The sequence below is a fragment of the Crocuta crocuta genome, unplaced genomic scaffold (genome assembly GCF_008692635.1).
Source record: "Crocuta crocuta isolate KB4526 unplaced genomic scaffold, BGI_CrCroc_1.0 scaffold217, whole genome shotgun sequence".
Classification (NCBI taxonomy): Eukaryota; Metazoa; Chordata; class Mammalia; order Carnivora; family Hyaenidae; genus Crocuta; species Crocuta crocuta.
In genome coordinates, this window is record NW_027532208.1 from 1,153,628 (window position 1) to 1,175,723 (window position 22,096).

The 22,096-nt window shown below is 48.8% G+C and overlaps 1 protein-coding gene and 1 long non-coding RNA gene across 2 annotated transcripts in view; one reads left to right on the top strand and one right to left on the bottom strand.

Moving 5' to 3' along the window:
• Positions 1–15,381, top strand: part of PRKRIP1 (PRKR interacting protein 1) — a 31,110-nt gene extending 15,729 nt beyond the window's left edge. The window contains exon 6 of the mRNA XM_077777821.1: positions 14,076–15,381. Within this exon, the coding sequence (XP_077633947.1) occupies positions 14,076–14,176 (101 nt within the window). The 3' untranslated portion in view covers positions 14,177–15,381. The remainder of the gene's footprint in view (positions 1–14,075) is intronic.
• Positions 15,382–21,129: 5,748 nt separating this feature from the next.
• Positions 21,130–22,066, bottom strand: LOC144242920 (uncharacterized). Its single transcript, XR_013338490.1, has 3 exons — positions 21,926–22,066; positions 21,636–21,794; positions 21,130–21,252 (listed from the first exon to the last, which is right to left on the bottom strand). It is a non-coding gene; the product is annotated as an uncharacterized LOC144242920 (long non-coding RNA).
• Positions 22,067–22,096: the final 30 nt, after the last annotated feature.

Genomic DNA, 22,096 nt, shown 5'->3' on the forward strand with positions numbered 1-22,096 from the left:
CTTTCTTTTTTTTAATGTGTATTTATTCCTGAGAGAGAGAGTGTATGTGAGCAGGGAGAGTCAGAGAGAGAGGGAGATACAGAATCTGAAGCAGGCTCCAGGCTCTGAGCTAGCTGTCAGCACAGAGCCCTACACGGGGCTCGAACCCATGTACCGTGAGATCATGACCTGAGCCGAAGTCGGAGGCTTAACCGACTAACCCACCCAGGTGCTCCTGTCTGGTAATTTTCTACTGTATCCTGGGCATTTTGCATATTCTGTCATGAGGCTTTGGTCATGCTCATGCTTGGCTTAGCAGGCAGGCAGCCTAGTTGTGTTCCGAACACAAGTTCTCGCCAGCCGCCTGTAGGCTGTAATTGTGATTCCAGCGTCGGTTGGGTTTTCCAAGCTTTGCTGTGCTCCAGGTGTGTCTTGTATGTGCCACCCAGGGGCCAGGTGGCATTTAGTTCTTTGAGTTGGGATCTCAGAGCGCTGGGTATGATGATTAGGGCCACATCCCTGCACGGGCTGTCCGGGTGAGCCCAGGGATTCAGAAACTTCTGATCTTTTCCTCCGTGACCGCTCCTGTACTTCCCGATTTCCCGGGACACTCCTTTTCAGAACTCCAGGCAGAAAGCTGGGGCCTTAGTTACCACTCTGGTGCATCCTTCCTCCAGCCGCCTCTGCATCCAGGGCGGAGGAGGAGAGCAGCAGGCTTGCCCTGCCATCTCAGGACCCACCACTCCCGTGATCCAAGAGGAAGGTTCCCTTCTTTTGAGGTGTTGTGCCTGCAGGTCCCCATTGCCGCCACAGTTGCTGTTGCCGCTGTGACTCTGGTAGGATTGCCTGGGCACGAGGATGTGAGAGAACGAAGGAGAAAAGCAGACACACAGAATTTCCCTTACTCTGAGCATTAGGAATCCCCTTTCTTACTTCTCAAACTAGAAGTAGAGGGTTTCCTGTGTTCTGTCTGTGCCCAGGCCTCACTTCTGCATGTTGGATCATCCTGAGTCTGGGCTGGGAGAGCTTGGAGGGGGGAAGACCCCAGGAATTCAAAACTGTTCCAGCGGCACTTTGTATGCTGGCCTTTTTCCGCAGTCTGCTCACTTCTCCAGAGTCCGTCAGTCCCGGTCCTGTCTCTATATGCAGTGGAGAGAAGGAATCCGTGAGCTTGCTCTGTCTTACCTGGAACTTTCTATTTGTTTTTTGTTTTTGTTTTGTTTTTCAATTCAAACACTGGACTTTAGCTCTTTTGCATTTTAACTTGGTGCTCTTGGCTCTGTTGATTCAGGTTACAAAATCTTTTGAATTCAGATTCTGAAATTCAGCATGCTGCCTGCCATGTCTTTCTGATGTTGTCATGGGCAGATTTGATAAGCCTAATTCCCTTGTCATTGATAAAAATGTTGAACCAGCCTGGGCTTGGGTCAAGCCAGAGCCCTTTAGCCTCCACAGCACAGTTTCTCCGTGTAGGCTGAGAGGAAGGTTTGCTAAAGCTCTTAGCAGGGAGTTAATTCTCTAGCCAAGAATCAACCAGACTCCCTCTTCTTTTTTCTTACCCACAGACATGTCGTAAGAAACTAAGTGGTAATATGAGATCACGGAGTGAGTACCATAGACATTAGTTCTAGACTTAGCTCTGCCTCTGGCTCACCCTGACCTCAAACACCTGACTTCTCTTATTTGAGGTTTCTTTTTTAGCTTATAACTGATAGGCTCTTTCTAGATCTAAAATTCTGCTGTTTGGTAACTTTGCCAAATGCCTTGCTGTAATTACCATATTGGGGAGGGAGGCCCCTCACCAGTGAGTCTAAAACTCTTTCAGAACAAGAAACAGGTTAGTTTGCACTTAATGAACCTGTTTTGGGTCTTTGGGATGGCATATTAACTTTTTAGTAATCAGTTCTATAATTGAAGGGGACCAGCGGCACCATCACAGAGTGGGGCCTCTTGAATCCTGCTTTTCTAACCTCTTCTAGACATTCGGTGCACCTGACCATATGGTATTCCGTCATCTTCCTTTAATTTGCCCGAGGCTGTAAAGTATATTTGAGATCGTACAGCAGGCTTTAGTATTTTCGGGGAGATTGTGCCCTCCCCCTAGGTCTCCTGCTGTCTTGAGCTTCAGTTCTATCAAGAAGACAGAGGTTTGTTGGGGCGCCTGGGTGGCTTAGTTGGTTAAGCGTCTGACTTTCGCTTGGGTCATGATCTCGCGGTTCATGGGTTTGAGCCCCGCGTCGGGCTCTGTGCTGACAGCCAGCTCAGAGCCCTGGAGCCTATTTCAGAGTCTGTATCTCCCTCTCTCTCTGACCCTCCCCTGCTCATGCTTGCTCGCTCGCTCTCTCCTAGAAATAAATAAAAATATTAAAAAAAAAAAAAAAGACAGGTTTGTCCTCATGCCACATCCTGGAGTCAAACCATAGTAACGTGGTGTTTTCTCAAGCCGAGGGTGTGATCTTCGCCCGCTAGGTCATGCAGTCAGTTTTGAGGCTGTGGCTGTCGTTTTTCCAGACATGAATAGAACAGACTAGAAATTGTCAGAGTTCATCACACTGCGGTTCAGTATTTTGTGAAGTTTTCTTTCACTGTGTCAGCTACGGGCTACAGTCCAACCAATTTGAAAATGATTGTTCCGATATGTGGGCCCTGCTCTTCTACTCAGTTGTGAAGTTAGCACCAATACATACTAAACTGCGATCAGTCATAATTCATGGATGCGCGTGCTTTGTGCCAGTGAGCAGCACAGTGTGCTGGTCATAAAGATGGTGTGCGTGCCTCTTACTGCGCCTTCTCAGTTTCCTTCCTTATTTTTCATTTCGTGAAAGAGAAAATAGACTTTCTTGTTGTCTGGTTGAAATGACTAGAAACTAGAAATGTGATACTGAGTTGTGCCACAAGGTGGCTTCTGTGCTCCTCTGGGTTGTTGATGGGCTTGCTCGGAAATCTCTCGAGCTCTTTAGGCCCTTCTAAAAAGTAGTGACGGGCAGCTGGCTAGGAGTCCGTTCTGCTGTTAGAGAGGAAATAGCCCCGTTTGCTGTCTTTGCCGGTCCAGTAGTTCATTTGTCTGAACAGCGCCACAGGATGGCATTAAGCCAGTCTGGATTATTTTGTTACCTTGAACTCCCAAAACAATGTATTCTAACACCAGTGTTACTTACCCTGACATAGGCCTGCCTGTGAAAGAAACCCAGGGTGGCCTCAGGTGATTGGTTGTTAAGTAAGTCAAGAGCAGTTTCTTATCCTCCGTGCTATCGACATTTTGGGCTGAAGAATTTTTTGTTGGGAGGGACTGTATCCTGCTCACCGTGGGATGTTTAACTCTACCCACTAGATGCCAGTCAGTAGTATCTACTGTTCCCTAGGTTACTGAAAGTCAAAAATGTCTCCAGATGGGGCGCCTGGGTGGCTCAGTCAGTTAAGCGTCCAACTCTTGATTTCGGCTCAGGTCATGATCTCACGGTTCGTGAGTTCAAGCCCCACATCAGGCTCTGCACTGATGGTGCAAAACCTGCTTGGGATTCTCTGTCTGCCTCTCCCCTACTCGCTGTCTCTCAAAACTAAATAACACTGAAAAAAAAAAGTCTCCAGACATTACCAAATGTTCTTTAGTGAGGAAGGGGGGACAAAATTGCCCCCATCAAGACTCATATCAACTGGTGTGTTCAGAACGAACTCAATATATGTTTTGGATTGAACTGTTTGTTTCAGTGCCAAAATTCTTATACATGCTATGTTGAAAAGTTATTCATATATTTGTGTGTTTTGAGACTAAAGATAATATATGGTCATTTTAGAAATTTTTGGAATATGCAGACAAGTCATGATCTCAAGCTTTGTGAGTTCGAGCCCTGCCCCCACTTTTGCTCACTTGTGCTCACTCGCTCTCTCTCTCTCTCAAAATAATTAATTAAAAAAAAGAAATTTGGGGGCCTGGGTCGCTTAGTCAGTTAAGAGTCTGACTCTTGGTTTCGGCTCAGGTCATGCCCTCACTATTTTGTGAGTTTGAGTCCCATATTGGACTCTGTGCTGACAGTGTAGAACCTGCTTGGGATTCTCTTCCTCTTTCTCTGTCCCTCCTCTGCTCACACTGTCTCTGGATCTCTTTTAAAATAAACAAATAACTTAAAAAAATAAAATTTTTTAGAATATGCAAAAAAGAATAAAGTCAAAACTTTAATCCTGGGATGCTTGGGTGGCTCAGTCGGTTGAGTCTCCGACTTTGGCTCAGGTCATGATCTTGTGGTTTGTGAGTTTGAGCCCCTCATCAGGCTCTGTGCTGACAGCTCAGAGCCTGGAGCCTGCTTTGGATTCTGTGTCTCCCTCTCTCTCTGACCCTCCCCCACTCACGCTCTGGCTCTGGCTCACTCTCTCTTAAAAAATCAATAAACATTAAAAAAAAGATTAAAAAAAGAGAGAGAGGGGCCGCCCAGGTGGCTGAGTCGGTTGGGCATCCAACTTCAGCTCAGGTCTGATCTCACTGTCAGTGGGTTCAAGCCCCACTTCTGGCTTTGTGCTGACAGCTCAGAGCCTGGAACCTGTTTCAGATTCTGTGTCTCCCTCTTTCTCTGATCCTCCCCCACACACTCTGTGTCTCTCTCAAAAATAAATATTAAAAAAGTTTTTTTTTAATGAATATTTTAAAAAAACCTTTATGGCCGCCTGGGTGGCTCAGTCAGTTAAGCGTCGACTTCTGCTCAGGTCATGATCTCACGATTTGTGGGTTCAAGCCCCGCGCGTTGGGCTCTGTGCTGACAGCTAGCTCAGAGCCTGGAGCTTGTTTCAGATTCTGTATCTCCCTCTCTCTCTGACCCTCCCCTGCTCGCTCGCTCTCTCTCTCCCTCTTTCCCTCTCTCCCCCTCAGAAATAAATAAAACATTTAAAAATAAAATAAAATTTTAAAAAATTTAATCCTTACTGAAAATAGTCACTTTAACACTTTAATGACATGTTTTTTCCAATTATTAAGTGTATATTATATAAATCTACTTATATAGATACTATATTTATAGTTATTCTAATTTTATCACATAACATTGACAGATATTTTCCCACATCCTTAGAATTCAGTAGTACAAGGAAGGATTTTCTTTCCTAGTCTATTCTTTCATCTGTTCTTTTAAGAAGTTAATGCCAGGGGCACCTGGGAGGCTCAGTCAGTTAAGCTTCAACTTCAGCCCAAGTCATGATATCACGATTTGTAGGTTTGAGCCCCAGGTCGGGCTCTGTGCTGACAGCTCAGAGCCTGGAGCCTACTTCAGATTCTGTGTCTCCCTGTCTCTGTGTCCCTTCCCCACTCATGCTCTGTCTTTCTCTGTCTCTCAAAACTGAATAAATGTTAAAAATAAATAAATAAATAATAAAAAGTTAATGCCAGTTTTGGGGCATGGCTGGCTCAGTCAAAAGAGCCTGTGGTTCTTGATCTCAGGATCATAAGTTCAAGCCCCACGTTGGATAAAGAGATTACAAAGACAAATAAGTAAATTTTAAAAAAGTAAAGTAAATAAATACGTACAAAATAGGAGCACCTGGGTGGCTCAGTCAGTTAAGCATCTGACTTCAGCTCAGATCATGATCTCACAGTCCATGGGTTCGAGCCCCGCATCAGGCTCTGTGCTGACAGCGACCTCAGAGCCTGGAGCCTGCTTCAGATTCTGTGTCTCCCTCTCTCTCTGACCCTCCCCCGCTCACTCTCTGCTTCTCTCTCTCAAAATAAAATAAAGACATTAAAAAAATTTTTTTTAATAAAATAAATAAGTAAAAAATAAAAAGTATCAGTTTCAGTTACACTCGGCATTTACTTAGTATTCCTAAAATATGTGAATAAAGTCAGATTCTTGTATTTTAAAATATTAAGTAAACAATAGTATAACACGAATGGAAACAGCTCAGATATTATCCTAATAAAGCCTCTTTCTATCCATTTGCCTTTAGTCTCTTGTCACATGCGCGTGTTATTTGTATGTGGTTATAGTGTATAAGCAGTTTTCCATTTGCTTATTTAATATTGTGAGCATTTCTGCTCCTTCCTGATTTTTTCAGTGACTGGTAATATGCAGCAGTTGACATGCTGTGATATGTCTAACCCTTTCCCTTTTGTTAGACATTAGATTGATTCAGTTTTTGTCTTAAAAAGAATCTTCCTCCTTTATGGTTTATTTCTTTAAGGAAAATTTCTAGCAGTGCGAATTACTAGATCATAGAGTATAAAAAGATTTCCTGGTTTTTGAAATACATTTCTTTCCAAAGGAGTAGTACTAGTCATTACTGCCATAGACAGAGTGCAGCAGGGTACACTTCTGCCATGTCCTCACCAGCGCTGGCTTTACACATTGTTCCTTCCAGGGACACCTGGGGGGCTCAGCCAGCTAAGTGTCTGCTTGTTGCTTTTGGCTCAGGTCATGACCTCATGGTTTGTGAGTTCAAGCCTCATGTTGGGCTCTGTGCTGACAGTGCAGAGCCTGCCTCGGATTCTGTCTCTCCCTCTCTCCCTGTCCCTCCCCTGCTTGTTTGCTCTCTCTCTCTCAAAATAAATTTTTTAAAAAGTTTTTTTTTTTAATTGTTCCTCCACATGGAGAAGAATGTGACTTCAGAAGCAGTCGGGGTCTCGTCGAAGATTTAGTGAAAAGCTTACAAAGATCTAGATCTAGATTTGGCAGGACCAGGGTAGCACCCTCCACTCCCTGCCCACCCCACCTCCCACTTCTCCCACCTGGGTACAACCTTCAGAGCTCTGTTTAAAACATAGATTAGACTGTCATTTGTTCTTTTGCTTATTAAAAAGCAAAATTCATCTGAGTAAATTTGAGGATCAAATTGGCTTTATTTTAAGCAATTCAGGAATCTGACAGCATCCCATCCAGCTAGGGAGAGACGCCCTCAGGAGGTGTACAGAATGGAAGGGTTTTGTTCGAAGGAGGGTTGGGCAAGAAGATAAAAGCAAAAGAAAAGAAAGGGTTGTTTCAAGCTGGGAAATATTTGGGGGGCGGGGGCTGTTGGTGAAAGCGAATGGCAGTGTTTTCATCATGCAGATGACCTCTCCTGTGTAGATCTGGAAATTTCAGGTCCACTGTTTAAAAGTCACATTCCTGGCATAGGTTGAAACTGTCATTAAGTATTGGTGTGCTGTGGTTGGGGTGGGGGGTGGGGGGTGGTGACTGACTCCATTTTGGGCTTCTTTTTTCTTTTTTAACATTATGTAATACCAGGAGCACCTGGCTGGCTCAGTCGGTGGTAGCGCATGTGACTCTTGATCTCAGTCACGAGTTCAAGCCCTGGGGGTAGAGTTTACTTAAAAAAAAAAAAAGTTACATAATAACAGTAGCTAATGTTTGTTGAACATTTATTGTGTCCCCCCAGCTGTAAGTGCTTTGTGAATATTAACATTATCTTTCCAATGACCCTGGGAGACAGGCGGTGGTGTTACCCCAGTTTACAGTTGAGGGACCTGAGGCACCGAACAGTGCCAGCATAGTTAGAGGGGGTGGGGGACAGGGCAGGATTGGAACCCACTGTCTGGTATGCTTACCCACAAGGTGACCCTGCTTGAGATTTAGTCGGCAGCTCCCAAAATCCCTGCTCTTGCTTTCCGGCCTCTCCATCGGTTGGATCTGGTCGCTCCCTTCCTGGGGCTCTCTGCTCTCGCCAGGTGTACCCCCCTGTTCTTCCACCTCACTTCACCTGCTCGGGGCTCTGTGCTCTCTCCTTTCTCCTGCTACCTGACTCCCCATTTGCCTAAAGGGCTCCTAGTCACCCTGCACCTTCCTCTTGGAATGTTTTCTCTCTTTGGAAAGCCTAACCTCCCTCCTCAACCTAACCAATCTAGTCTTTCCCTCCACCTTGCTCCCAGAGGGTGCTGCGCGTACTTACTTGGTTTATAGAATCTGCTAAACCGTATAATGGAGTTGTCCCTTGAAGGAGCCAAGGGCAGGCTATCCCAAGGTGGGCCATGTAGGCAGGAACATTATTTTAAGTTTGTTAACCTTAAAAATTGCTAGTTATCTTACCAGCAAAAAGGGGGTCATTTGGGAATAAAAGAGAATTGCAGTCGTGGCAAACAAGCTGCAGCAAAACCAGAGGCAAGTCTAGGGAACAAAGGCGAGGTAATGCTCTCCTAAAGAGAAGGGGTGAGCTGGGAAGGCCGCTACAAACTAAAAGTCCAGTGGAGTCAACTGAGAATTCGAAGTATAGTGGCTTTTGGGTGGTACAAAGAAAGCATTTCTTCCTCTGCCTGGGATATTAGAGTTGTGTCCACATGCAAAGTCAAGCCCATCTCTTCCTGTTGGGTCTGCAACTGACCTTGATTGGTAGGTATGAGAGCTCCCCCTACCAGAACTCCTTGCCTCCATTTTGGTAAGGTTTTCTGTTACTAATTTTCATCGGTTAAAAGCAGTCAAAACACAGCAGATTCAGGAAAAGCTCTTTACCTCCCCCCTCAACTGTCTGCTGTATCAGGAAGAGAGCTATTAATAGAGATTCCTCTTTACCTAAGAAATTATCTGCACAATAGGGCAATCAACCTTTGTTTTCCAGAACGTCTCCTGTTACCTTCCTGCTGATGGTTTTCCGCCTCTTTGTATCCTCAGACTCCTACTCCTCTTCTATGCTCAGGACGTCACTCCAGCCTTCATGTTGTGTGTTCTTGGAACTTTGTATCTGTCAAAACTAAATTAGATTTTCTCCTATTACTGTCTCATGTCAATTTGATTCTTAGTCCAGCTAGAAGGACTTTGAAGAGCAGAGGAAATTCTTCCTCCTGACACGATTCAGCTGTAATCCCAGTTCCATGAGTGTGATACAGTGTCCTCTATTATTTCTTAATAAAAACCTTTTAATGTGGTTTTAGATTTACTGAAAAAGTGCAAAAATAGTACAGGGAATTTCCATATATCCAGCTTCCTTTGTTATTAACAGCTGCAATTAACCATTCCATTCTCACAATTAATGAATCAGTTATTGATAGATGTGTTAGCTAAAGTCCATACTTTGTCCAGACTTACTTAGTTTTTATCTAATGCCTTTTTTGTTCCAGAACCCCATCCAAGATATCACACTACATTCAGTCACCATGTATCCTTAGGCTTCTGTTAACTGTGACAGTTCCTCAGAATTGCTTGTTTTTTGATGCCTTTGAGAGTTTTGAGGGTTGGGTGTCCTGTAGAATGTCCCTCGATTGGGTTTGGTCTGATATTTTTCTCATGATTAGACTGGAGTTATTTATTTTTGGGAGGAAGGCCAGAGAGATAAAGTTCCATTCTTCATCACATTATGTCAAGGCTGTATACTGTCAAGATGACTGACACTACTGATGTGTTGACCTTGATCACCTGGCTGAGGCAGTGCTTGTCAGGATTGCCTACTGTAGATTTACTCCTCCGTCCCCTCCCCCCACCCCGTACGTTTTGGAAGGAAGTCACTATGTGCAGCTCTCACTTAAAGAGTGGAGGGGTTATGCACCCTCTCTGTGAGGGTGGAGTAGCTACGTCAATTATTTGAAATCCTTCACAGATTTGTCTCTTCTTCCCTGTTTGTCTATTTATATCAATATGGACTTGTGGATAGTTATTTTATACTTTAGGTCTAATCTACTACACTTTATTTTGTTACTCAAATCACTGCAGCTTTGGCCTTTGGGGCCACTTTCCTTGGGCTCCTTTGTCCCTTTTACATATTCCCATCATTGTGGGATTTAGGGTAGGTTTTGGTTTTTTGTTTTTTTAGCACTTCCTTACTTGCTGGCACTACCAGCTATTCCAGACTCATCTTGTGTATTTCCTGCCCTAGACCTAGAAGCAGCCATTTCTCTGAGTAGTTTTGGTTCGTTTTATGGGGGAATGGTATTAGAAACCAAGATCCAGGGGTCACGTGTGCTCTCTACTGGGGCGTGGTTGTTGGTAGGCCAAGGAAATGTGTGTGGGTACTGACCAGTGTATTTCTATATGTAACCATCTGTACTGATCTGTATTTCACTCAACTGAGTTTATCCCGATGTCTCCAACCCTAATTCAGTGCCACATGGATCATTCCAGCCTTCTCACTTGTTTGCCTATAACCTCCCACCATGACGCCCCTACCGTCCACCATTCAGTTATTTGGTTGTTCAGTTCCGGTGGGCGTGGATAGTGGCTTCAGAATCGGTAGCCCGTTACCTGTGCGACACAGTTTTTATCAGCCAGTGTGCACTGTTAAGTACAGTTCCTTTGCCCTTGGTCTTACAGACGCCACCATTTCCAGAAGTACTTCAGGGCGGCACCCCACCCCCTTCACAGAGGTCATTTCCTCCGTTTGTTACACAGTTGGATTCAGGTGCCACATTTGCATTCATCCCAGGATCCTGACATCCTGAATAACTTTATGTTTGCATACGTTAGGATTTACTCTTTGTGGGTACTGACCCACAAAGTTCTGTGAGTTTTGACAAAAGCAGGTAGCACATCATGCGTTCACTATTACAGCGTCACACGGAGTAGTTTCCGTGCTGTAGAAGGAATCGCCTGCGCTTCACCTCTGCGGCCCCCTCCCACCCACAGTCCCCGGAACCCTTCCCGCTGGCTTCCTTCACTTAGAAAAATACGACTAAGGTCTATCCACGCTTCTGCCTGGCTCTGCAGCCCCTTCCTTTTTAGTGTGGAACAGTAATCCGCCGCACCGTCGCACGGACACACCGTCGTTGGTTTGTCCACTCACCTGTCACAGGACGTCTTGGTTGCCTTCTGTCTCTGGTGAAACTGCTGCAAACATTTATGTGTGACTTTTGTGTGGATGTGTTTTCAGGTCAGTTGAGTACGTACTGGGGAGGGTGATTGCTGGGTTACAGGACAAGGGCTGTAGCCACACGAGAAGCTGACAGACTGTCCCCGGAACAGCTGTTCTGTGTTGCGCTCCCACCCGCAGGTGAGAGCGGCCCTTGCTCCACAGCCTCGCCAGCAGTCAGCAGCCATTCTGGTGTGTGTGTTGTGGTGTCTTGTTTGCATTTGGGACAGCAGCTTTCTTAATTCTTAGGTTCTGGATATTAAACACGGTAGTAATGAGCACTTCATTCTTTTATTTGTTTATTATGTTGAAAGAATGAGCGAGTGAAATAATTGTATTCAGTTACCAAAGGACTTGAATGTGCACCAGATTCCTAGGTGTCTCCTCTTTGAGACAGATGCTTCAAGGCCCTGACACATGTTTCGCACACATAGGAATCAGTTGTGTTCCTCTTAGGTGAGGTACCACATTCCAGGGGCTTCTCCGTCACAAGGGATGATCCGAGCCCTCCTCTTGTAGTTAGCATCGCTGTCGTCCAAAGCACCCAGTGCACAAGCACCCAGGCTAGTCAGTGTTTCAGTGTTTCTTCAAGATCAGAGTTGAAGGGACGCCTGGGTGGCTCATTTGATTGAGTGTCTCACTCTTGACATCAGCGCTCTCTCATGCCCGCTCGCTTTCTCTCTGTCTTTCCCCCTCCCTTCTGCCCTCTTGCATATGTGTGCTCTCTCTTGTTCTCTCTCTGAAAATAAACTTAAAAAAAAAAAAGGTTTAAAAAGAAAAAAAGGATCAGAGTGGAGGATCAAATCCTGTGCTCCTGTCCTGTGTTCTGACCTGTGCAGGGGTGGGTGGCGGTTCTCAGGGAGCCTTGAGGCAGACAGAGTATGACTAAGGTATGGAACAGAGCAAAGAATCCATTTCCGTGTTGGAGCCCAGGTTCTAGAGCAGGGCTCCCAGCTGGTATATGGGGAACGGGCCACAAGTGGCAAAGACTCTGCCCCCCTCGTTCTTCAGGGTAGAGACCGAGTGCCCAGGGTCTTGGAGCCACCACACCGCGTGCCATAGAAATAACCTTTCCGTGAGTGCTGCGCTCAGAGAGCTGAGGAGTGCTGGCCTGGTGTGCGGGGCTCAGAGCAGGTGTTCAGTCCATGTCTCATTTTTCGTCATCTTTCTGTGGTGTGCGTGTCTCTTCTTTTTTCTTTTTTTTTCTTTTATACTGTGGTAAGATACACATAACATTTACTTTCTTTTTTCTTTTATGAGAGAGAGAGCGTGTGCAAGTGAGCGAGGGCAGAGAGAGAGAAGCGGGGCTCGAGCTCCCCCATTGCAGGACTCAGACTCACAAACCCTGAGATCATGACCTGAGCCGAAGTCAGACGCTTAACCGACTAAGCCACCCAGGTGCCCCGTAACGTTTACCGCCTTAACCAGTTCAGTGGTGTTGAGTATGGCCTCGTGGTGTAGCCATCCATCTGCTTGGGAAGCGGAAACTGTATCTGTTCAGCCCCGATGCCCCTTCTCCCTCCCGCCAGCCCCTGGCAGCCACCCACCGACTCTGTCTCTGTGAGTTGGACTTCTCTGAGTACCTCACGGAAGAGGGCCCGGAAGTATCTTTCTCTCTGTGACTGGCTAATTAGCTTAGTGTGGTATCCTCAAGTTTTATCCACGTTGTGTCTGTCAGATGTCACAATGTCTTTCCCTTTCTAAGGCTGACTGGTATTCCTTGTGTGCATAGACATTGCTTATCCACTCAGTGTGCTCACCTCGTGTCTCCATCTCGTTATTCTTTTGCCTCAGTTTCCTTTTGTGCTTCTGCATACGAGGTAGGCTGAGGCCTAGAGAAACAGGTTGGAGTCCTGGGCCTTCATAATTATGAGGTGCTGAGCAGCAGTTACTTAGTCTCTCTGAACCCCATTCATCATCTGTAAACTGGACCTGTCATTGTGGGACTTGTCTCCGAGACCCTGTTAGAGTGAAGCACGGCGCTGCGTGGAGAGGTGGCCCGTGCTCACTGTTTGTACTTTTGAGACTTCTCGTTCTTTTTGGCAGGAGGTTGAGGAGGAGGAGGAATATCCTAAAGTGATTAAATCTGAGAGGTTTCCACCCACTGCCATGAGTGCCCTTCAGTGTCCCGTCCTGCGGTGTGCAGGTGACTCCTAGGCCGTGCTGTGCCCTGGACACCCTGAGCCTCCTGTGTTGAAGCTCTCTGCGTGACGCTGTGACAACATCGTAGCAAAGCTCTGGGTGCCTTGTGCTCCAGGGGTGCTGGAGTGAGCTCCTGCGTGTCTGCAGGGAGGAGGCCGGTGGGTGGGCCCGGGGAGCCCACTGTGCCCATAAGGGGCCCACCAGCTGCCTCAGTGGGCTCTGGCTCTGCTGTTCCAGCTCTCACCCACTGCCCTGCTTCCAGGGGAGGAGGAGGAGGAGTCAGGAACAAGTCGTCTCCGCTCTGCTGTCGCCCAGCTCAGCTGCACTGTGGGGCCCGGCAGGTGTGCCGTGCCAGGGAGGTGCTGGGCTTCAGAGCTGCGTGTGGAGTGTCAAGAGGAGGTGTCGGATCTGTGGGAAGAGCTGGGAAGCCAGCCTATTGATTGTGGGCAGAGCCCTCTGCCGCACAGCTTTTGAATCCTTTTGTGGGCTGTAGTGAGAGCCCGAGACCTCCACAGGAGTGCAGTCAGCCTCGTGTTAAATGCCGGGGACATCGTGCCGCCACGGTGGCAGACCTGGGGGCAGGCACATAAAAAGCAGTGAGGCCCAGTCGATGGGGTGTTGGGCTCTGTTTATGGATGCTCCTGGACCTTCTTTGCAAAGACGAGACCCACCTGCCAGCAGTGGTAGAGCAGCCCTGTGACCGACCCTGTGTGTCTGGGAAGTGGCGTGAGGGGCTGATGGACATGAGGACGCCCTCTGGCCCCTTGCTCTACTGTGCGGGAACAACTACAGCTGACCCTTGAATAACATGGGTTTGAACTGTGTGGGTCCATGTAAATGTAGACTGTTTTTATAGCACAGCACTATAGATGATTTTCTTATCGTTTTCTTCTCTCTAGCTTTGTTTATTGTAGGAATATGGTGCGCAATGCACATAACATACAAAATATGTTAATGGACTGTTTTATGTTATTGGTAAGGCTTCTAATCAGCAGTGGGCTGTTACTAGTTAAATTTTGGGAGAGTCAAGAGTTATACGAGGATTTTTTTACAGTGGTGGTGGGGGATTGGTGCCCCTAAGCTCTGCATTGTTCAGGGGCAAACTGTAGTTCCTGATTTTTTCTCAGTGCTCCTCCATTTTCAAAGTGCCCTTTGGTTCTCTGGGTGAATTTGTATGTCTCTAATCAAATGTCATGTGATTACAGGGTCCAGTCTGTCCCAGGAGCAGCCATCCAGTAGCTCTGAGGAAGCGTCTGGAACAGAGGAGGAGGAGGAAGAGCAGCCCAGCTTTATCACGGGGCGGTGACAGCATTTGCTCCGGTGACCCTCTCCAGCCTGGCCCGTGCTGTGACCAGGGCCTCAGGAAACCGTCCACACAACCTGAGGGAGAAGGAGTCTGTGTTTCAACTTAGTTACCCCCTCCCCACAGCACCTTGCTGGGAAGAAGCAAGTGGGAGCCCCTCCCGATTGTTCCCAGCCCCGTCTGTCAGCAGGACTCTGAGCCTGTGGGGCAGAGAGGACCGTCTCTTGGACACTTGGGGCCTTGCCAAGCAGAGTGCATCCATGTTCCTGCTGATGGGGGACACATAATACCTTCTTCCCCTGGTCCCTGTTCTGATACTTGGACAGTGATGAGTTTAAGCTGGTTTCTCTGAAAGAAAAGTTTAGTAAAGAACAGAAACATTTTAGGTTTTGTTCAGACCTCTGAAGTGTTCTTCAGAGGCTGTAGGGAAGGCTGGGAAATAGTGTGACAGCGATGGTCCTGTAACATGGAGCTGTTTTCCAGGCTGAAGGAAGTGGCCTTGGCTCTGGGGCCAGCAACGCACGGGTGCTTGACCTCCGTTTCCCTCAGCTCAGGGGCAGACCGTACCCTGTAATACATGCTGCTGCCTGGCTGTCCCCCCATCACAGTGTGGATCGGGAAGCCCCACGCTTGTGCAAAGGGAGATGTGAGGCTTAACCCATGGCCGAGCCTTGGGAAGGGCGACTTGGTGTCTAAGAGGGCTTTGGGGAGAACAATGAAATACTAGAAAAATAAGCAGGTTGAGAATCCAGGCTGGGCTGAGCCAGAGCAGAGTATGGGGATCCCTAGCCCAACCAGAAAGTGGGGGGAATTGGCCAAAACCTGCGTCTTCATCCTGCAGGAAAGGAGGGCTAAGTAAAGTGGGAGGGGGCCAGGGGCAGCCTTACAGAGATGGTTTGAATGAGAGCCTTTGCTCCCTTTTTGGATTCTTTATCTCCAATTCCAAGTTTCTAAGTATATTTTGTGCCTTTTATGGAGTTTGATAGAATTAAGCATATAGTGGTTTTGAGTGAAAAACTAAGAAGCATTTGACTTGTTTTTCATTTCTGCGGTATGGATCTTCCTGGCCCCGCCCTGAGCCAGGCAACATCTGTGATAACTTATGTCCTTTAAGCAATTCAGGCCACAGGAACTTTTCCTTCCCGGGAAGCTGAAATGGAAAATCAGCCCCAATAAATTAGCACGCCCTGCGGCTGTGTATTTTGGAACCTGTGTTTCTCTGGTCAGGGACTGGCTGGTTGGTTTTGTGCTGGTTTCTTGTTCTATCTTAGAGCTGTTGGTCTGCTTATCTCCCCACAAGATGTGTGTCACAACTCTCACTTTGAATCTACAGCCTGGATATTGTGGGTGTTCGCTTGCCCTGGAGGTTGTCGAGGGTGCCGGAGCTTGGAGCCCGGAGACCTAAGTATTCTGGTTCTGACGCCGCCTCTACCTAGTACACCTGGCCCAGAGCAGATCATGAGGGATGGGGCCGCACATGCCAGAGCAGGTGGCAGGTGCCAGGCTGGAGGTCTGTGTTCTGCACCTTTACTGCATTTCAGAAGAGGATGTTTAGGTAGGAAATGTCTGTAGCAATTTCTGGCTGTTTTTAAGGGGCTGTCATACCTTAGGTTAAATGACTTTTGGTCTTCGGGGTCTTGTTTGAGAAAACAGAACAGTTAGATGTCATCATTGAGAAGGGAGTGGAAGATTCAGAGAACTCCTCCACCCCCGCCTCAAAAAGCCATGATGAGGGGGGAATCATTCAGTAATGTCCTCGTTAATTGCCTTGTGGGTGGGGAAAAATCGAATTGATCGACGAAGGTGTGCGTAACTTGGTCATTTCAGGAAGCCTCACGTTTAAGAATTCCCACTTCCTCCCCACACTTTTATTGAGCACTGCACCAGACAGTTCTGGGCCAGGCAACGTTACTTGTGTTAAGAATACTTTTTCCTTCCATTAAGGGGCCTTACGGGTTTACCAGACAAGATTTGTAAACACAGAGAGGTCTGGAAACTTGCCCAGGTCCCCCAGCAAGTAGGTGGTAGAGCTGGCATTGAACCCCTAGCAGTGTGACTCCAGAGCCCACCGTTCTAGCCACTGCACCACAGCGCTGTGCTGCTCAGGGGCGAGGCTGGGGGTAGCCCAGACCTGGTGGTGAGCGGTGCCCAGGCACTGCTCTTTTAGTGCCAGAGCTGCAGACTGCAGGCTGCTCCTTCAGTAACCTCTGGGTGCATGCCCACACACGCGCACGTGCGATTATATATCATAGTTTTAAACATAGTTGCCCCTTACTGCCCACAGGTTGTGTTTGTGCACTCACCTGCTCTCTGACACCGATCTGTACCCCAGGGTCAGCGCTTGTGCTTGTGGTGCTTTGTGGTCATTTGGTCATTTGCAAGTGTGCACAGAGGTGAGAAATTGGGAGTTGCCTGAGGCACTGCTCCCAGCTGGGTTAAGAAAAAGCAGCGCTCTTCCTTCTTGTTCAGCTCAAACACATCTATTTAGTAACGGGTTTTTTTGTTTTGTTTTGTTTTTTTGGCGTTTTCTTGATTTTGCCATGTTTAAGTGGCCCCGAACCCTAGTGCTCAAAGTATGTTGTCTGGTGTCCTTTCCTTACATAAGCTTGTCCAGGCACGAGTTGCAGTGCTGTTGGCTACAAGTTCATCGTTAATGAATCAATATAAACAAAAGCTTTTTTATTTTTATCTTTTAAGATTTTATTCTTAAGTAGTCTCTATACCCAGTGTGGGGCTCAAACTCACAACCCCAAGATCGAGTTGCATGCTCTACCAGCCGAGCTAGCCACGCACCCCCAACAGGAGTGCTTTTGAACAAACACACATAAAATAAGCTTGTGTGTTAATTGATTGATGTGACCCAGCCCTGTGCTTCCCCAGACGGCAGCAGCTCCACAGTCGCTAATTAACACTCAGCGCTCACAGTGACTTTGCAGAACAGGCTACCAGGAATGATGAGAACTGGCTGTGCGTGTGTCCAGCGTGAGCGAGCCTGGGCTTCCAGAGAGCGGTGTTTCCTAACACAGGGGATTGGACTTGACTGGTGTGTTCCCTGTGTGAACGGTACTTATCTCCCTGGGCATCAGGAGCTCAACTCCTTAGTCCCACTTGGAATGCAAGACCATAGATGTCAACCCGGGAACCGGCACCCCCCACCCATCCTTAGGTCTTCCCGAACAGGCTCATCTCCCACCATGTCAAGGTGCTTTTACACCCTCCCTCTCTCTCAGCCCTCCCCCTTCAGTGGGTAGCTCTCGTGGAGCAGAGAGCCCCGGAGTTCAGGCCAAGCCTCATGCCCCAGGACTTATGCACCAGCCCTGCTTGCCCTCCAGGTACAGGGCCTGGTGTGCCCTCCCTGTCCCTTGAGCCACTGCCTCCCCCCCACCCCCCGCCCGCCCCAACAACCACAAGCAGTTCTGGGGTCTCCCATTTCCGGCAAAAGAGCAAAGCTCCAGCTCCAGGTTCTCCACCTACTACCCCATTTACCTCCTCCCTTCTCAGTCCAGCTCCCAGAGTTCTCTGTGTTTGCTTCTGCCTCTTCAAGGTTTCACCCCCCAAACTGAAAGCCTTCAGTTTCACCACATCCAGCCCGTGGAGGCATCAAAGCCTAAACTCAGTGTCCCTGACAATACAATACAGCCTCCTGCCTTTCTTCCCGCCTTTCCCTGGCTGGCTTCTCCGCTCAAATTCTCAATGTTAGGGTGACCCAGTACATCGCCTTTTGTCGTCAACACCCAGGCCCCAGGAGATCTTAATCTGACCCTGGGCTTTAAATACCATCCTCACTGATGTCTTGTGGGTTTGTGGCTTCAGCTTCCCTTTGGAGCCTCAGCCGGCATCCATGCCCCCATTCCCCTCACTCTTGCCATGCCTCTTCCTGTGCTGTTGGGCCTCAGCTTTCCACCCACCCTGTTCTGTTCCATTCTCTTCCTAACACCCATCTCTTGTTTACTGGTCTGCACCCTGCCACACCAGCACCCCTCCCCTCCCAGCTCAGCTCTGAGTGTCGTGAGAGCAAGGACCTGCCTGTTCTGTCCACCGCCGTACCTCCAGCTCCAGGACAGTGCTGGGACACCACGGGTGCTTGATAAATGTGGGGTGACTGAACAGATCTATGACTGAAAGCAGGCGGGGAAGTTGCTCAGACCAGAAGAGTGGCCGCTACAGCAGGAAGAGCCTGAGCAGGTGCACTTGGTCGTGTCTGCTGGAGGCCACTAGTGCCATGGCCCAGGCCACAGCGGAGCCTGCCTCCCACATCCAAGGCTCCCTGGCTGCGCCCCAGAGGCCACTGCATGGCAGCTCAGGCATTTGGGACAGTCACCCCAGCAGATTCTGCCATGGGCTCCCCCTGCTCCCCCCCCACCCCCCCGCCTTCAGAAACACTGGTTTAACCTATCAAGGACTCTTGCTAGCTTACTCACCTGTTTTCAACATTTATCTTTCTGGAAAAAGAAATTCTATTCAATTCAACTAATTCAATTGAGTCAGAGGAGCAGTGTTGCTTTTGGGAATAGGAATATCGCCAAATCAGTTTCGGGGTTGCACGGAAGGAGAGCTGTGAGCGCACCACTTCCTTTGGCCGTGGTGTTGGAAACAGGTGTGCCTTCTCCGCTGTGGAAGTTTATGTTTAGTTTTTGGCATACTTGACTAACGTGAGCTACAATTACCATATTTTAATATTTAATATATTTCAGTAAAGAGAACACCCCGGCATGAGTCCTGAGGCAGTGTTCTTTTTCCACAGAATATAGCAGATGTTTATTGAACACTACTAAAAGCTTAATCTGAAGGATTCCTGAGTGTACTTGGCTTAGCAATGGGGATGATAGTGAGCAAGACACAGGCCTTGCTTAACTTTAAGGAGCTCCAGATCTGATAAGACACAGACAAGAAAAAGGTCAGCACAGTTGCACACAGCACAGGGTACAGCATGGCATGTGACCCAGGCCTCGGGGTTGAGGGCAGGGCTGAGCTGAGCTCCTGGGTGGCCCAGTAACGCAGGAGTTGCAAGCTGAGAAGCAAATGCCCTGTCATGGCCTCCTTCACTAAGTGAAGGGGACTGGAGTTGATCTAAGGCCTCAGGGAAAACAGAAGGGCTCAGCGGGGGTGGGGGAGAGATGGGAATTTTCCACTTCGCAGTGTAGAGATTAGATGGGAAGGGGACAGGTGGAAAGTACTTGCAGTAATACAGAGCAGAGGTGATGAGGGCCTGAATTAGTTCGAGACTTGTGGAGACAAATGGGAAACTTCACAGGACTAGATGGGGACAGGAGGAATCATTATTGACAGCAGATCTGTAATGTCACCAGCTGCATAGCTGCTGGGACTGACACAGGTGACCCAGGACATAGAGCAGGCGTGTGAGGAAAGATGAGGAATTCAGCTGTGAACATGGCGAGGTGGGGCCCTTGGGACATGCCCTGCCAGGCTGGGGGTGACCATTTAGAGTCAACAGCCTCCTTGACACAAGGGGAATGGATGAAACCAGTCAGGGGGAAGTGGAGAGACACCCACATCTAGGGGGCAGAAGAGGAGGAGCCTGCACAGAGGTTAAAAAAAAGAGAGGTGAGGTCACCAGAATAAGGAAAGAGAGTTGTTTCTAGCTGGAAGGAGGGGTTCCCAAAGACAGAAAAGGGCACGGCTGAAATCTGTCCCAGAGCCAGCATCACAATGGCAGGCGGCTACAAAGGGGCCGGGAAGGAGATGGTGAGGACGGCTCATGTGAGAAGTTCGGTGAAGTGTGGGAACGTGGAGGAAGGAGAGGTTGGAAGGGTCAGGCTGAGTTGAAAAGGAGGCTGGGGGTGAAAAGCGGGTCTCAGCAGAATCCAGGAAGCAAGGTAGTCAGCTGAAAACTGGGTGAGAAAGGGTCAGAAAGTGAGAGATGTGAACTGAAGATCTCGTAAAGGGTAGGGACAAGGACTCGGCCATAGGAGTCAATGGCCAAGGGGACAGAACTATCCGGACTGGTTACGCAGTCCAGGGCAGCTGAGAGGCCATCTGGATGAAAAGACCCAGGGAAGGGGCCGCAGTCTTCACTGAATAAGGGTGTGCGTTGATGGGGAAGACCAGAGCACACTCGGCCCCCCGGGATGTGCCTCAAAGAACTGGTCATTTTCAAGCTGAGGCCTTAGAGGAGGGAGCAACTTGCTATGGTCAAACAGCTAGGGAAACCACAGCCCAGACTGTCACCCAGACATCCCAACTGGTCGCTGTGAGCCTTTCCCTCACTTCTGTGTAACTCATACTCAACTGCCTGTGCACCTGAGGGGCCCCCCAACTATCAGTATCGTAAGTTGTACCTCCTTTCAGCATGGTGTCGGCGCCTTCCTTACTCTTCTAGGCGGGGGACAAAAGCCATTTTCTGTGTTTGGTTAAAAAGCTGACTCTGAAAAGCACAGGTAATTATGACTTAGATTTCCCTTCTGTCCAGGCCTGCTGGATAAATGTGCATGAGGGTGGAGACCTCACCGACTGGTGCCGGAGGCCTTCTAAAGTATGTGCAGTCACATCAGACTCCGAGGGTGAAAAGTTAAGCAAGTGACTGTGGTAGAAAGAATGTTCATCTGTGATGCAATTACTCTCGTTTACAAAGTGTCTTCTTCCTGTTTTCCACATCATTTTACAAAGAGCTATTGCTTTTTAATGATTTTGCCCTGTGAAATTTTGATGTTCCCTTTCCTATAGCCATCCATACAGTGTGTGTGCTGGGGCGGCGAGGTGGGGGCGGGGGGCGGTAATCAGACCCTGCAATTTCCCTTGGCCGTGGTGTTTTTAAGTGTCTTCCCGAATTAAAAGGTGTCATTCCAGCTCTCAGCAATGGCCTCTAAAATGCATCTTGAGAGATAAATGGATTTGGCCTGACATCTGTTAACCTCTCCGCTTACAATTGTCAGAAAACTTGGACTGGTTGACACGAGTGGAATTTTTCTTTCATTTGGATAAATGTGTCACTGTGGATGCGGTTGTGACAGATGGAAAAATCCTATGTAGGGCACGCAGGACGGACTGTGAGGGGCCGTCTAGCACAGGGGTTGATGCGAACCCATCTTGCCTCTTAGTTAATTCTTCGTGGGCACTTCCTGAAAAACGTTCCTGTTTGCATATCTCAGTATAACAGCTCAGCAGACATCTAACAGGGGCCCATCGAGTTGCACCCAGCTTAGGACCCCAGGTGTCTCCCTGGGTCTGTGTGGGTGGGGGGTGCAGCGGGGTGACCACCTGGCCAGCCCCTGCACACTCTAGGAGTGCCACAGTCCAGTCCATCCCGGCAAGCGGGTTTGGCTGCCTGAACGCTTCCCCAAATAGAGCCTCACCTTCCAGCCCTCTACCGCACCCTCACACCCGCCCGCCCTGTGGCCCGATGATGGGATACCTGTTCCCTCTCCCCACAGGGCATGCCCTTCTGGTCTCCCCAGCCCTCCAGCTGGCCCACGGCCAGTCCTGAGCATCCTTTATGGCTCACCCTGGGGACTCTGCTCCTTTTCTCTACTCGGACCCACACACTCGGGCCGAGCAGGGCTCATCCTGTCCTGGACCTGTTGTCCGGATCCAGGGACCAGAGAAACGCAGCCACATCATTCTGTTGTCATAGCCAGGCACAGGAGCGAGAGCAAGCGAGTGGCTGGGGGGAGAAGGAAGAGGGGGATGGTGAGAGCGAAGGATGCCCAGGCTTCCGGCCCCCTTCGCGGCAGCGCCAATCCGAGTGCGCTGTGGCCCATGGCACGCCCGCCGGGGAACCGGAGAGATGCGCACCTTTTACCGGTTTCCGCTCCCCGGCTTCCGGCCGGGTGGTCTTCGCTAGAGATCCCTGCAGCCAGGGTGTACCCCAGGAGGGGCAGCGAGGCCCGCCCCTCCCCTCCAGGCCAGCCAGGTCACGTGGCCCGTAGCGCCCCCAAGGGCCAGCCACGTGACGGTGGCGCGCCG